This window comes from Dicentrarchus labrax, unplaced genomic scaffold (assembly GCF_905237075.1).
Source record: "Dicentrarchus labrax unplaced genomic scaffold, dlabrax2021, whole genome shotgun sequence".
In the NCBI taxonomy this organism is placed as follows: Eukaryota; Metazoa; Chordata; class Actinopteri; family Moronidae; genus Dicentrarchus; species Dicentrarchus labrax.
In genome coordinates, this window is record NW_026136716.1 from 7,916,968 (window position 1) to 7,930,210 (window position 13,243).

At 40.9% G+C, this 13,243-nt stretch overlaps 1 protein-coding gene across 7 annotated transcripts in view; it reads left to right on the top strand.

The window, feature by feature from the left end:
• LOC127378737 (sodium-driven chloride bicarbonate exchanger-like) overlaps window positions 1-12,189 on the top strand; it is a 42,149-nt gene extending 29,960 nt beyond the window's left edge. For 6 of the 7 annotated variants that reach the window (XM_051427964.1, XM_051427965.1, XM_051427966.1 and 3 more), the window contains 14 exons: window positions 2,004-2,178; window positions 3,127-3,260; window positions 3,389-3,634; window positions 4,886-4,991; window positions 5,823-5,984; window positions 6,988-7,101; window positions 7,296-7,457; window positions 7,618-7,869; window positions 8,095-8,163; window positions 8,265-8,438; window positions 8,524-8,646; window positions 8,763-8,827; window positions 9,345-9,458; window positions 10,319-12,189. In XM_051427964.1, the coding sequence (XP_051283924.1) occupies window positions 2,004-2,178; window positions 3,127-3,260; window positions 3,389-3,634; window positions 4,886-4,991; window positions 5,823-5,984; window positions 6,988-7,101; window positions 7,296-7,457; window positions 7,618-7,869; window positions 8,095-8,163; window positions 8,265-8,438; window positions 8,524-8,646; window positions 8,763-8,827; window positions 9,345-9,458; window positions 10,319-10,394 (1,972 nt within the window). In that variant the 3' untranslated portion in view covers window positions 10,395-12,189. Of the gene's footprint in view, window positions 1-2,003; window positions 2,179-3,126; window positions 3,261-3,388; window positions 3,635-4,885; window positions 4,992-5,822; window positions 5,985-6,987; window positions 7,102-7,295; window positions 7,458-7,617; window positions 7,870-8,094; window positions 8,164-8,264; window positions 8,439-8,523; window positions 8,647-8,762; window positions 8,828-9,344; window positions 9,459-9,797; window positions 9,836-10,318 lie in introns of all 7 variants that reach the window. The other variant, XM_051427969.1, reaches the window with a different exon arrangement.
• The last annotated feature ends 1,054 nt before the right edge of the window (window positions 12,190-13,243 follow it).

Here is a 13,243-nt window from a genome sequence, read left to right on the forward strand (position 1 = left end):
TTGAGCTCTCTAGGCTTGTCTTTGTCCCCGTCTTCCTGTCGCCCGTTAGCTGCCTCACTGTCCCCAAACTGTAAATTTAGCTCTCTTAAGAGGCAGACTACTCTACTGGCCCATTATCATTCCTCACACTTCAACTCCACAAAGACCTTTTGTTTGAGAGACATCCCAGCACTCTGTCCCACACATAAAGCCACATTCTTCAATATTGCACCATCGTTGCATTATTTAACGAAACCTTGCCTCACACAACCAATGCACTCTGCTCATTACATTCACTCAGTTGTGGAAAGTAACCAAGTACATTTACTCAGTAGTGTAAATGTGTAAATGTTGAGATACTATAGTTTATTTAAGTACTTCCATTGTATACTTCTTTATACTTCTACTCGGTTAGTGATTAAGTTAGGAGGTATGGCCCAATGGGAGGGTTAGGGTAACCCCCCCATGGGTCTGAAGGCATATTTCCAGCAGCACACACATGACTGAATGATCCTAGACATACAATAGGGATATTATAGGAATAGATGACTTTGATCATGAAGGTCTATGTAGTATATAGATTTGAGATGAAACTGACGGATGGGTGACACTGAGAGAAAAAGTCACAATCACAAATGCGTCTCCTACTTCAGCACCAAGGACAGCGTCATGGATTTATCAATACGCAGCATGTTTAGGCTACTGACATGCTCAGCACTTTGGTCAACTTTGGTTGTTTTAAAGTGCTTAACAAGTAAAGTTGGATTGGATTCCTTAGCTTCTAACTTGCACAGATAATGGATGAGTCAGACTAGACTAACATATTCAACTGCACTCTCTCTCTGCTACTGATGAAAAATGGAGCCAGATGAAAACATCAGTTCTGTGTGGAGCGATGAGGAGACTGGAACATTCTTCAATTGTAATACATAAAAACAAACATTAATTGCCGTCATGTTCTCCACCGTTGGAGATCTGACTGGCACTCTTCTTCTGCAACAGCACTAGGATGAAGAATTTCTTACTCTCACCAACAACAACTTTGTCCCTAAGATTAAACATGAAAAAATATCTTGTTGTCATCACCCAGAAATCACCTAAAGACATCCAGAAGATTGTTGATGACAGTGCAGTGTGCAGGGGTGTTATAGTAGATCTGGATGGTTTAATATCAGCGTAGTGAGTGATATGCGGTATGCTGCGGTATGCTGCAGCTCTTATCCCAGCTAGGATTGGCTGCGAGCCCAGTCACAGCCATCAAACAGACCCCCACTCCCCCCCTGACACCCCCTATAACTCCCCTTCTCCACCACCACCACCACCACCTCCCGGGACATGGCATCACTGCCTACTGCTCAGACTGAAATAAGCATAACGTCCCGCCCACTGTTGCCATAGCAACCACCTCCAGCTAGTTCACAGCCCTCCCAGCTTGCATGCTGCAGCAGAAGAGCCTGCGAGTCATTCAAAGACAGAGGCATGAGTCGACAAATGTACACACACATACACCTACATGGATATAAATACACGTAACACAGAAGTAGGCTCAGTGTGGGGGTACATTTTGCCCATTTTAAATATTTTGGCTTGTGGTTCACATGAGTAACACTGTAAATACACTGAAGACTGCAGAGCTAGTACTCGTATTAGTCCTTTGCTTAGCTGGAACATTTGTTCAGCACTGGAGAGAAGTAGAGTTTTATTTTAAGGAATAATTCTACATGAAGCTGGACCAAGGAGGCAGTGAGCTTGGTTGTAGCTTCATATTAAAGACAGAAAGCTGTGTGAAATGAACATGGTGTATCTCTTTTGTTTAACGCTTACAAAAATTGTAATCCTAAAATGATTCTCTAGGGATTCAGGCATCTGTTAAAAAGTGAAATCATGTCAAATTCATGTCTGAGGTTTGGAGGTTCCCATATTACCACTGATTAACAAAACTGGTATAAATTTATGAACCCAGAAATGATCAAACAGCTCTGTATTGAAATGCTTCTGTTTATGAAATTCTCTTTTCACCACAGGATATTTGGCGGGTTAATCTTGGACATCAAGAGAAAGGCTCCTCACTACCTTTCCGACTACACCGATGCCATCAGTCTGCAGTGTCTGGCCTCATTCCTCTTCCTCTACTGCGCCTGCATGTCACCTGTCATCACCTTTGGAGGACTCCTGGGCGAGGCAACAGAGGGGCGCGTGGTAAGAAGCAACATCTTTATTGCTCCAAAGAGACTCTATGCTCACACCTAAAAGCTTAGTCTTAACCTGCAATAACGGAAAACAAGTTGTGAAGACAGCAATGACATATTTTAAGCTGATATGGTGTTAACTTGTTAACAATCCACTACAATACAGAGCAACATTAGCATTCTTTTGGAGTCATTTTTTTTTTTTACCAATATTCACTTTCTTTTGGTTCTGTTTTTGGTCCTGAGTGAAATATCTGTCTCTTTAGCTGCTAAATGCTCCACTATGTTCACCAGCTAGTCACTAAATGTGAAAACAGTTGGTTTTCAGAGCTTTTTCACTGAAAACAGCAGCTTCAAAACAACTTACACATCTTATTCAAAGGCACCTTAAAACTAGTAGCTGAGTAAAGGAAATGTTCACTCTCCCGTGAATTTCTAATGTTGCTCCACTTTCCATTCACTTTCATTGACGGCTGTTATAGTTCAATAAGATTGTGCTGTGTTTTTATCTATGCTTGCGGTGTGGCTCAAGGGATAGCAATGTCAATGTTGGTTGATTTGTCCACCACATTAGTCCAGGCAGAAATATCTATTGAATGGACTGCTGTGAGATTATGTACAGACATTCAGGGCCCTGTCTGACCTGATCACCATCACCATTAGGTTTGTTGTTGTTTGTTTTGAGTGATGTCTAGACAAATGAAGTGAACCACACAACATACCATTGAGTAAGATTATGTTTTCTATATATATTCCCAAAAATGGCACTAAATCTGGAGGTACCAGTTTCATTTTGGCTCTATACCTAAATATCAGCATCATATCAGCATGTTAGCATTGTCATGGTTAGCATTTAGTTCAAAGCACTGCTGTGTTTAAGCACAGCCTCACAGAGCTGATAGCATGGCTGTAATGGAGTTCAGCAGTTGAGTCTGAGCATTATTTCCTGTGTTTCCAGAGTGCTATTGAGTCCCTGTTTGGGGCCTCCATGACTGGGATAGCCTACTCTCTTTTTGCCGGTCAGCCCCTCACCATCCTGGGCAGCACGGGGCCTGTTCTTGTCTTTGAGAAAATCCTCTTCAAGTTCTGCAAGTAGGTTATTTTTTTGTTTTTTGTTATAGTTGAATATTTCCGTGTTAATGGGGGATTTGCGTGTATGTAATTGCTTATCCCTTCATTCCTGTGTGTGTGTATGTGTGTGTGTGTTCTGGCTCTCTCAGGGAGTATGGCCTCTCCTACCTCTCCCTGAGGGCCTGTATTGGCCTGTGGACGGCCTTCTTCTGTCTGCTGCTGGTGGCCACTGATGCCAGCTCGCTCGTCTGTTACATTACACGCTTCACTGAGGAAGCTTTTGCTGCGCTGATCTGCATCATCTTCATCTACGAGGCCCTGGAGAAGCTGCTCCACCTGGGGGTGCACTACCCCATCAATAAAAACAACAACCTTCAGAAACTCACACAGTACTCGTAAGTGCTCCTTTATTTTATTTTTTTGTTGCTTCATAACAATTTTCTGTTTTGCACTGTTGGATAAAGGCAAGTTAAACATGTAATTTAAAGATACATTTAGAATATCTTCACTGTTTTCTGACATTTTATAAAGGTTTTCAAACTGAGGGAGAGTTAAACACGGCACACAGGGAAAGACATGAGGCATGAGCTGGAATTAGCATATTTGGAGTCATAACTCATCTGAATCACTCAATCTGATCACACTGACATGATACACATATTTTTAGATTTAATGTGACTTACACTTCCGGAGGATATCATTATCTTCGATGTCAGTCTTGAATGAACGTCTATAAATCCACTCAGAAATCATAACAAAAAGACGCTCTTTATAACTTCAGAACCTGAAAATCACCATATTTTTAGGTTTTCTTCAGTGTGAAAGTAACCCAGTGACAGCTGTCTGTTCATCCTTGGGTACATTGCAAACAGGAACAGCTAATGGCTATGTGGAACAACATTGCATCCAGTTTATATTTTAAATGTATTGACTTAGCTGTTCCTTTCAGCATTAGAAAAAAATAATTACTCCTCAAATCTGGTAGCTTATACTTTCACAAATATATAAATGTAGTTTCTTCATTCTAGGTATTATTGTAAGATGACAATAAAGCAGGTCAAGTATAAACAAATTGAGAAGTTCTTGGCTCCTGAGGTCCACTTTAACCCTTTTAATCATTCTGTACTGATGTTGTCATTGTTGTTACATGCTGCCACGTACAGTGTATCCAACTTAGCACATTTGCACACACGCGCTCAAGTGTTTCGCTGCATCATCAGACGGCAGATGGTGCAGTGGTATAGTAGACACACTGTCCAGTTTTCCCGTAATGGGTTTTGTGTTATGGTGAATAATCCCATGTTGAGTGTGAGTTAGGAGCATCATACATTATCCCGCTACATACTGTAATCTGGCTAGTGGCTGTGTCCAGCCAAGAGCTCCTCCTGTGGTTTTCTATTCTGATGTAGTGGACAGCAGGGGATGCTGACATTTAGTTTTGTAAAATGCCAGCAGAAAAAGTCATTATGTTGATGGCTGAACATCGCAGAAATACAGTGTATCTATATATATAATTTTAAATTTTAAAGAACTCAAATTGCTAGGGCAAAATTAGTCTTTATAATCAGTGTACTTTTATTTTTGATAAATATATTAACCTTGTTCTGTCATTATTTAAGATAACTAAATAAAAATCTTCTCCGTAGGTGTGCGTGTGTGGAGCCCCGGGACCCCAGCAATGAGACCCTGCAGTACTGGGAGGAGAGAAACATCACAGCCTCCCAGGTCAACTGGACCATGCTGGAGGTCAACGTAAGGAATCCTTGACATTTGGAGTAAATTATAGAACAAATAGTGGGTTAAAATACGGGTTATCGGTGGCCTAGACATTCTTAGATGAAACAGACTCTTGGGTTCAAGTAGACTTCTAATGATGGATAAAGAAGATCTGGATCTGTAAGCAGTTAAGAAATAGCAGTCAAAGTGTGATCCGTCCCGAGTCGAGGAGAGAGGAGGCTAACACAGACAGAAATAGCACATCTGATCACAGTTGCCAGCCTACAAACTTAACCCACAAACAAAATACCCTTGAAAGTTGGGGGTATTTCTCACAGTCTCTGGCGCCGTGTTGTGTCTCACTTAGCCCACACTTTGCTTTATCAAGAAGCGTCATAAGTCTAGGCGGGGATTAAGAACGTGTGGGTAGGATTTCACAGGATTTAGCCGTGCAGAATGAGCACGGAGATGCAGCGTGAAGAGTGGATTCTCTCACTGGCAGACACAGATCAGTCATGCGGCGTGCTGCGTCACTCCCACACATGTTTGTTAGACGTATAGCAGCAACTAGTTTTGGGGGGCAGAGTCTATGTAGGCCATTTAGATTGTATGTGTATGGATGAATGAAGCACTGTATAGATATTTAAAGCATAGATTATTGAAGAAGTCAATAGTGAATGTACCAGATTGTTGGTATTGAGACTTCACTAATTCACCACCGACATCCATCATCATTATCTCCACTGCCACACTAATCATTTTTATTGGCCTCATTATCCCCGTCATCATCCTGAATAATATCACCACCATCATCATCATCATCATCATCATCATCATCATCATCACCGTGTCCTCTGGTGCCAGTAGGAGTGCGAGATGTTTCACGGGGAGTTTGAGGGCAGCGCCTGTGGCCCCCACGGCCCCTACATCCCCGACGTCCTCTTCTGGTGCGTGGTCCTCTTCTTCTCCACCGTCTTCATGTCCGCCTTCCTCAAGGAGTTCAAGACGAGCCGCTACTTCCCCACCAAGGCACGTATCACATTATAGTCATCCCTGAATAATGCACAAACACTTCTTTGTATCAATTTGGGGGCACATTTAAAAGCACACACACTTTCAGAGTTCCTGTCTGACACTGTCTAAAAGTGTATTGAAGCTGCAAAATTAAATCTGCTTCATTAATTTTACAGTCATCCATTTACTTCTCATTTAGCCAAGGGACTGAAATTACACTGAAATTGGTTTCTATGCCCTAACTCTGCCTCTGTCTGTGTCCTTTTAGATTGTGCTGCCATCTATTGGTTGTTTAATGACACAGCAAAAATCCTGCAGTCTGTGTGGCCCTTCTATGTGTGCATTTTCTATGATTTATCATTGAGATGACACTCATGAGCGTAATATGTGGCGTGATGCTGACATGCCAATCTATAGTGTACCTGCGCCACCTTGTGGATGTTTCAATGTAGACTGCTGTTATCAGAAGTCAAAGAAAAGATCTGCACATTGTACTGGAAAGCTGTTGTTGTCAGTTCCCAATAGATTTAATTTAACAGAGCAATATTTCAGTCTAAAAGAGATCTTTGTCGGACATTCAATATTATTAAGCATAAAGAGCGACATGTCTGCTTGAGTCAGTCAGTCTGGTCTCAGACTGGACCAATCAGAGCAGAGCCGGATGACTGTCTGATACTCTCATAAGATAGGGAAGGGGAAAACAGGAAAAAGCCTTAAGAAAAATACTATAAAGAACAAATTATATCTAATATATGGAGTCAAATGCAATACATACTCAAAAAGGTTTAAATGACGAAGGCAAATACAAACTAGCAATGAGCTGACATTTGTATTAATAACCATGACAAAAGAAAACTGGGGATTAATATTCACATTAAATCTCTAAAAGATTTAAGCTGGGATTCATCAGTACAGAGAGCACATCTTGTGTCTGACTTTTGCTTTCAGTTTGTTTTGTGATCCAGCAGCTTTAGAAGTGGACTGATGTCTGATAAGTGCGTCTCTTTGTTCCCTCCAGGTGCGGGGCATCATCAGTGACTTTGCCGTCTTCATCACCATCCTCACTATGGTCTTTGTAGATTATGCCTTGGGGATCCCCTCACCTAAATTACAGGTCCCCAGCAAGTTCAAAGTAAGTCCACATGAAAGCCTCCACTATAAAAAGCTGCTGTATGCACCTGTTTTTTTATATATATATATATATATATATATATATATATATATATATCTTTTACTTAAGATCTTGAAATTAAAAAAGAAATAGGCAATAAGAGTGTGCTCAATGCCAGGCAATGATCATGTTAATTTACTTTTCGCTCCACGCAGCCAACCAGGGATGATCGTGGCTGGCTTATAAACCCTGTGGGACCCAACCCCTGGTGGACCACCATCATCACCTTCCTCCCTGCTCTGCTCTGCACCATCCTCATCTTCATGGACCAACAGATCACAGCCGTTATTATTAACAGGAAGGAGCACAAACTGAAGGTATTTCAAAACGTCAAAAATTAAGAATCCAGCTCACAAAAATAACCAAATGAACATATCTCAGAGAATTGGTTATATTTGTATTTATTGCCTACAACAAATTAAATAATGTCCACAATGACTGTGACAAGTCCTTTTCCCTCTTCTTCTCAATCTCCAGAAAGGCTGTGGCTACCACCTGGACCTGTTTGTGGTGGGGGTAATGCTGGGCGTGTGCTCGGTGATGGGACTGCCGTGGTTCGTGGCAGCCACTGTGCTCTCCATCTCCCACGTGAACAGCCTGAAGCTGGAGTCTGAGTGCTCGGCCCCTGGAGAGCAGCCCAAGTTCCTGGGCATCCGAGAGCAGCGCTTCACCGGCCTCATGATCTTCACCCTGATGGGCTGCTCCGTCTTCATGACCTCTGTGCTGAAGGTCAGGGGATGAACGCAATAATATACAGGACTGTTGCATTAGTTTTAGCTTGGTGGACCCTAATACACTGGCATCTCAAGTCTTTTTATTTTCTTTCCTCCTTTAGGTCATCTTTGGACTTTTCTGTTGTCTTTTTAGTTCATTTTGTCAGTTTGTTTTCAAGAGTATATATGTAAACAATAGAATTACACACAAATCTGATCCTGAATCTCTATCTGTCTCCAGTTTATCCCGATGCCTGTGCTGTATGGAGTCTTTCTGTACATGGGAGCTTCCTCACTCAGAGGCATTCAGGTGAGCTCAGATTCTGCCTGCTGGTATTTGATTCCTGCTGAGTCAGCCAGAAATAATGCACGATGAGCGCTCAAATGGATCGCCTGTTTGTGTCTGTGCAGTTCTTCGACCGTCTCAGGCTGTTCAGCATGCCGGCCAAACATCAGCCAGACTTCATCTACCTTCGTCACGTCCCACTGAGGAAGGTGCACCTCTTCACCATCGTCCAGCTGAGCTGCTTGATCCTGCTATGGGTCATCAAGACCTCCAAGGCCGCCATCGTCTTCCCCATGATGGTAACTGGAGTGTGTTTGTGTATGAATTATATACTTGTGTGCTTGCATATGATTGGTTGATGTTCGCCTGTTTGTGCTGCGTCAGGTCTTGGCCCTGGTGTTCATTCGTAAGCTGCTGGACTTCATGTTCACCAAGAGAGAGCTGAGCTGGCTGGATGACCTGATGCCAGAGTGGAAGAAGAAGAAACTGGAAGATGCTGAACAAGAGGTGCAGTAATAGACTGAGCGAATACCCACTCTGATGACTCTATAGTTCCACCACTGCAGCAGCAGAGCTTCTATCCATGCAGTGTTTTAGATTTAATCTTTTGTCTCTTTCTCCAGGAGGAGCACAGTATTATTGCAGAGGAAGAAGGCATTGTACAAGTGCCAATGGAGGAAAACTTAAAGTAAGTCATTCTGCATGTTAGGTGTCCAAGCTTTCTACTAAATAATTGTGTAAGTGGTGGCATTTGAGAAGTATTCATATCCTTTACTTAATTAAAGTAGGAAGACCACAGTGTAAAAATATAGAAGTCCTGCATTAGGACACAGTTAAAGAAATAGTCAAGAAACAGTCCAGCACATAAATTAAAGTTGCTGCTGGTAGGTGGATTTTGTTACCTTTCAGAGGGCTAGCTGTTTCCCCCTGTTTCCAGTCTTTATGCTAAACTAAGCTAACATTCTCCTGGCTGTAACTTCATATTTACCATACAGTGTGGTATCAATCTTCTTATATAACTCTGGGCAAGAAAGCAAATAAACATCTCTCTGTAAATGTTGAACTGGTGTTCCTAGCTCCTGTAGTTATCAGTCTGGCTTGCTTCTTCCTACCTTTTATCTTCAAGTATGCTTTTACCTGAGGAGAAATCTTTACATGGCAAGTGAAATCATATTTATTTTGGCCTTCTCTGTGTGTTTCTGAAGGAGTGACCCAGCCACAGTGAACATCACCGATGAAATGTCCAAAGGATCTTTCGGGAATGTGTGGAAGAGTGTCAACCCTACTGAGACCACTAAGAAGGAACCAAGCGCTAAAAGGTTAGCCTATCAACCCACATTACTCTCAGATATCCAGATCAGTACTTCTAATACATGTGAGGGCTTGAATGTCAAATATTGCAGGGGTGTTTTTGCAGGGTCAAAAGATTGTTTATTCCAAGGGGAAAATGGTGTGTCTGGGTGTTAAAGCAAACAGTGGCAAGTGTTTATTATTGAGAAGTTATGGAACATTTACTTTATATTTTTCCAGGAAACTGAGGAACTAGTGTGTTTAGATAAAAGAGGTTTATTCAAGAGCAGCCCTGCCCTTGCAGATTTCCCACGGAGTAGACTAACATAGTGTCCTGCCTGCCTCTCTCATTCCATCCCACCCCTAAGCTCCCCTTCCTAACCTCTCAGAAGCTGATATCCCAAAGGTAAGTTGTTCCCAGTCCCTGTCAGCATGGAGAGTCTTGTCTCGTGTTTACTGCTGATGACTGTTGATTGTTGCATGATGAGAACGGTGTCGGTCTGTGCTGCGGGCGATGATTCGGTGACCAATAAATCGAGACGTAACGCAGTAATTAATGGGTGTTGCTGGATTGACGACACAGCATGGCCTGTGTGTGCATGTTACTTCAAGGGCACATTTTATGATGTCCTTCGCATGTTGTAAAAGTTGTAAACTAATAGCACTATATGTCAATCAGTAGTAGAACTTTTGTATATTTCAATGTCACAAGATATTAAAGTGTTTGGGCATAATGCCATTAAGCTTTATGAGACATATTTGCATGCTGGATTGATTGATTAATTGCATCTGCACTCTGCACTTCCCTCTACAGAAAAATGAACCTCAATGCATTTTCTCTTTTAACATTTTGCTTGGTCTAATTGTTTTTTTTTTTCCTGCTGTGCAGTTGTTCCAGTGGCAGCGAAAAGCGACACAAGCGCCGGAAGCATGAGAAGAGCTTGGACAGGGAGACAAGTTTGTGATGACACATACTGGTGGTGCCACTGTGCTGTCAATCAGTAGATCAAAAAATATAAAAAAACAAAAGACACAAAAAACAATACCGTGCCACACTCAACCACCTTTGTACTGTGCTACACTGTGTTTTTGTCATGTAAGTCTGTGTGCAAGTTGTGTAAAACAAAGAATAATTTGTTAGAAACAGTATTAACACGAGGAACCGAGACACATTTGTGTTCTTTTTCTATGTATATCTATGTTTTGGTGATACCAGCAACAGAAGGAAGCCAGAATTATATGACACCTACAGTAACTGCTGTGTCAATGGGCCAATTAAGTAAAAATTTTAAACATTTTTAAATATTCTTTATTTGTATTTTGTATGTTTTTATATTTTTCCAATAACAACAATTGCGAGTTGTCCTTTTAAAAACCTGCCACATCAAACTGCAAACGTGTGGATTTGTGTGCAGTATTTAATGCCGCTATTTACTTGATGCACCACACAATAGAAAACCTAAAGAGTAGATAATTGCCAATAGTAATCTATTTCACTGGTATCTTAAAGAGTTGGCTCTATAGCGAATCTAGTAATTTTTTGAAAGTATTAATTATACATTTTCTATATTCTGTATATCTAAATGTTTTTGTGACAGTGACAGCTCATATCACTCCGGAGTCTTCTCCATTGCAATTTTACAAATTAATTTCTCTCTTCCAGTGAAGCATTTCCCCAAACGAGTTAAAGGAGTAGTTTGACATTCTGGGAAATACACTTATGCCTTTTCTTGCCGAGAGTTAGACAAGAAGATCGATACCACTCTCATGCCTGTAAGCTACAGCCAGCAGCCAGCTAGCTTAGCTTAGCACAAAGACTAAAAATGGTGAAATGGCTAAAGTACCAAAACCTGCCGAAAGCTCACTAATTAACACTTTTTATCTAGTTTGTATAACACAGAATTATAAGAACAGCTAGCGATAGATAGCTATCAGTCCTCTCATCTAACTCCTGGCAAGAAAGTGAATAAGCACATTTCCCAGAATACCCTATTCCTTTGACGGCAGTAAACTTTCGGGGGCAGCTTATTGGAAATTTTCCTTTTAAAGCTAGCATGGCGGCATAGTTGGGGGACTTTCAGTATCTTCGGCTACATGGCCTTGGCTTTTTAAAAACATTCGTCAAATTTGCAAATGCTGAACTTTAGGGTGACTGTACAGAAAGCTTTATGTTTTCCAGGTTCATACTCTTCGTCATCTTGTCAGTAAGTGTCATCCATGGACATCTGATCTCCTATCCAAATGACCCTCAATGTGTTAGCATCTGAAGCTAATTGTTTTTAAAAAAAAAAACACCTGCATGACGACTTGCCTCGCTGCAGGACCATGGTTACTTCTAGAGATGCAATAAATCCCTTTTTCTGGGAAGGGCAACATGTAATAAACGGTAAAGAGTCTTAACAGTGTATAATACATAGTATATTTTATTCATGTAAAATGTTACTAATATATTACTAACATGAATTCAGTGTTGAAGGCAGGTTTTTGTTGTAGATGTTCTTTTCCCATTGTCTAATTGATGGTTCTTAGTTGGTTAGAGAAACTAATAATAGGTCAAAATTATATCAATATCAAATGTTTTGACCACTTCTGTGTGGAACTCTGCCTTAAATTTGGTAGTGATAGCTGTACACTTTCTGTTTAATAATTTAAGTCACCTGTATAGAAAACTATCAGTTCGGATCTGTTGTTATATTGTGATTTGTTTCACGAGAACGAGAGAGTGAGTGACTGAGAGCGTAAATAAAGATGTTAAACAAACTCCGCTTGAAGTGATGTGGTACTTTATTGATCCCGATACTTGCTCTTGTCCACGGGCAGGTCAGAGGTCAGCCAGGGTTCTAACATAGGATAGTCCATTCTCGCTGTATACTACTGTACCATCATGTATTCCCCAGAGTTATTCTATACAACTTTCCCACTCCAGTGCTTGTAGTTTCGAGTGGTTGCTGGCTCCCGTGTCTCCACCTTTGACCTCAGGAGCTCCGTGTCTTTGGCCTCATGGTAGAAAAGAGCAGAGAGCACCTGCACCCTCAGGCTGAAGCTCCTCTAGTTTCCGTATGGCAGAGTTACAGGATACAGGCCTGTATCTCCGACCCATGATGCTCTCAGAGGGACCACTATCCTTGTTTAAAATGTTTAAATGCATAAATCAGAAACAGTAGGAGGTTCTTCCTCCAGGCCTGTTTTGATTTGTGTTGTGTTTTTTTTCCTGATTCCTGATTCCATGACATGACTTGGATTACATGAGATGGCTGCTAAGACAAGATAAGGGTAGCATATAAGTTTGCATTTGGAGTGATTACACAACCCTGATAACTTTCAGCATACTACATATTTTCCATCTTTTTCTAACATAACAAGCCAAAAATCTCATCCACTGTCTGTGTCCGCCGTGTGGAGCAACTTATTTGTCTGGAAGTTCTTTATTTGTGGTTTTACTTCAGTAAAAGGTCAGAAAATGCAGGAAAGTAATTACATTTAATGAAGAACTACCTACTGTTAGTACAAACTATAAGTACTAAGGCCTTGGGGAGTGCTGAAATTGTATGTACTTTTGCATTTTACTTAAATTTTGTTTTTAAGGTTTTCTGTTATAAAATGTATTTTTGTGAATGTAAATGTTGCTAAGATAATAAACAGCTATATAATATAATATTGCTTTTTTTTCTGAATTGCAGACAATAAAAAACAAACAGCACATCTTTGTGTGGTAAATTAAAATGAAATGTTACAAGTATATTGGCAAAGTCTTTCAAATAGGTAACAGCTCCAAAACAACTGTATGGTCCACAGAAAGCAGTTAATTTCTTAT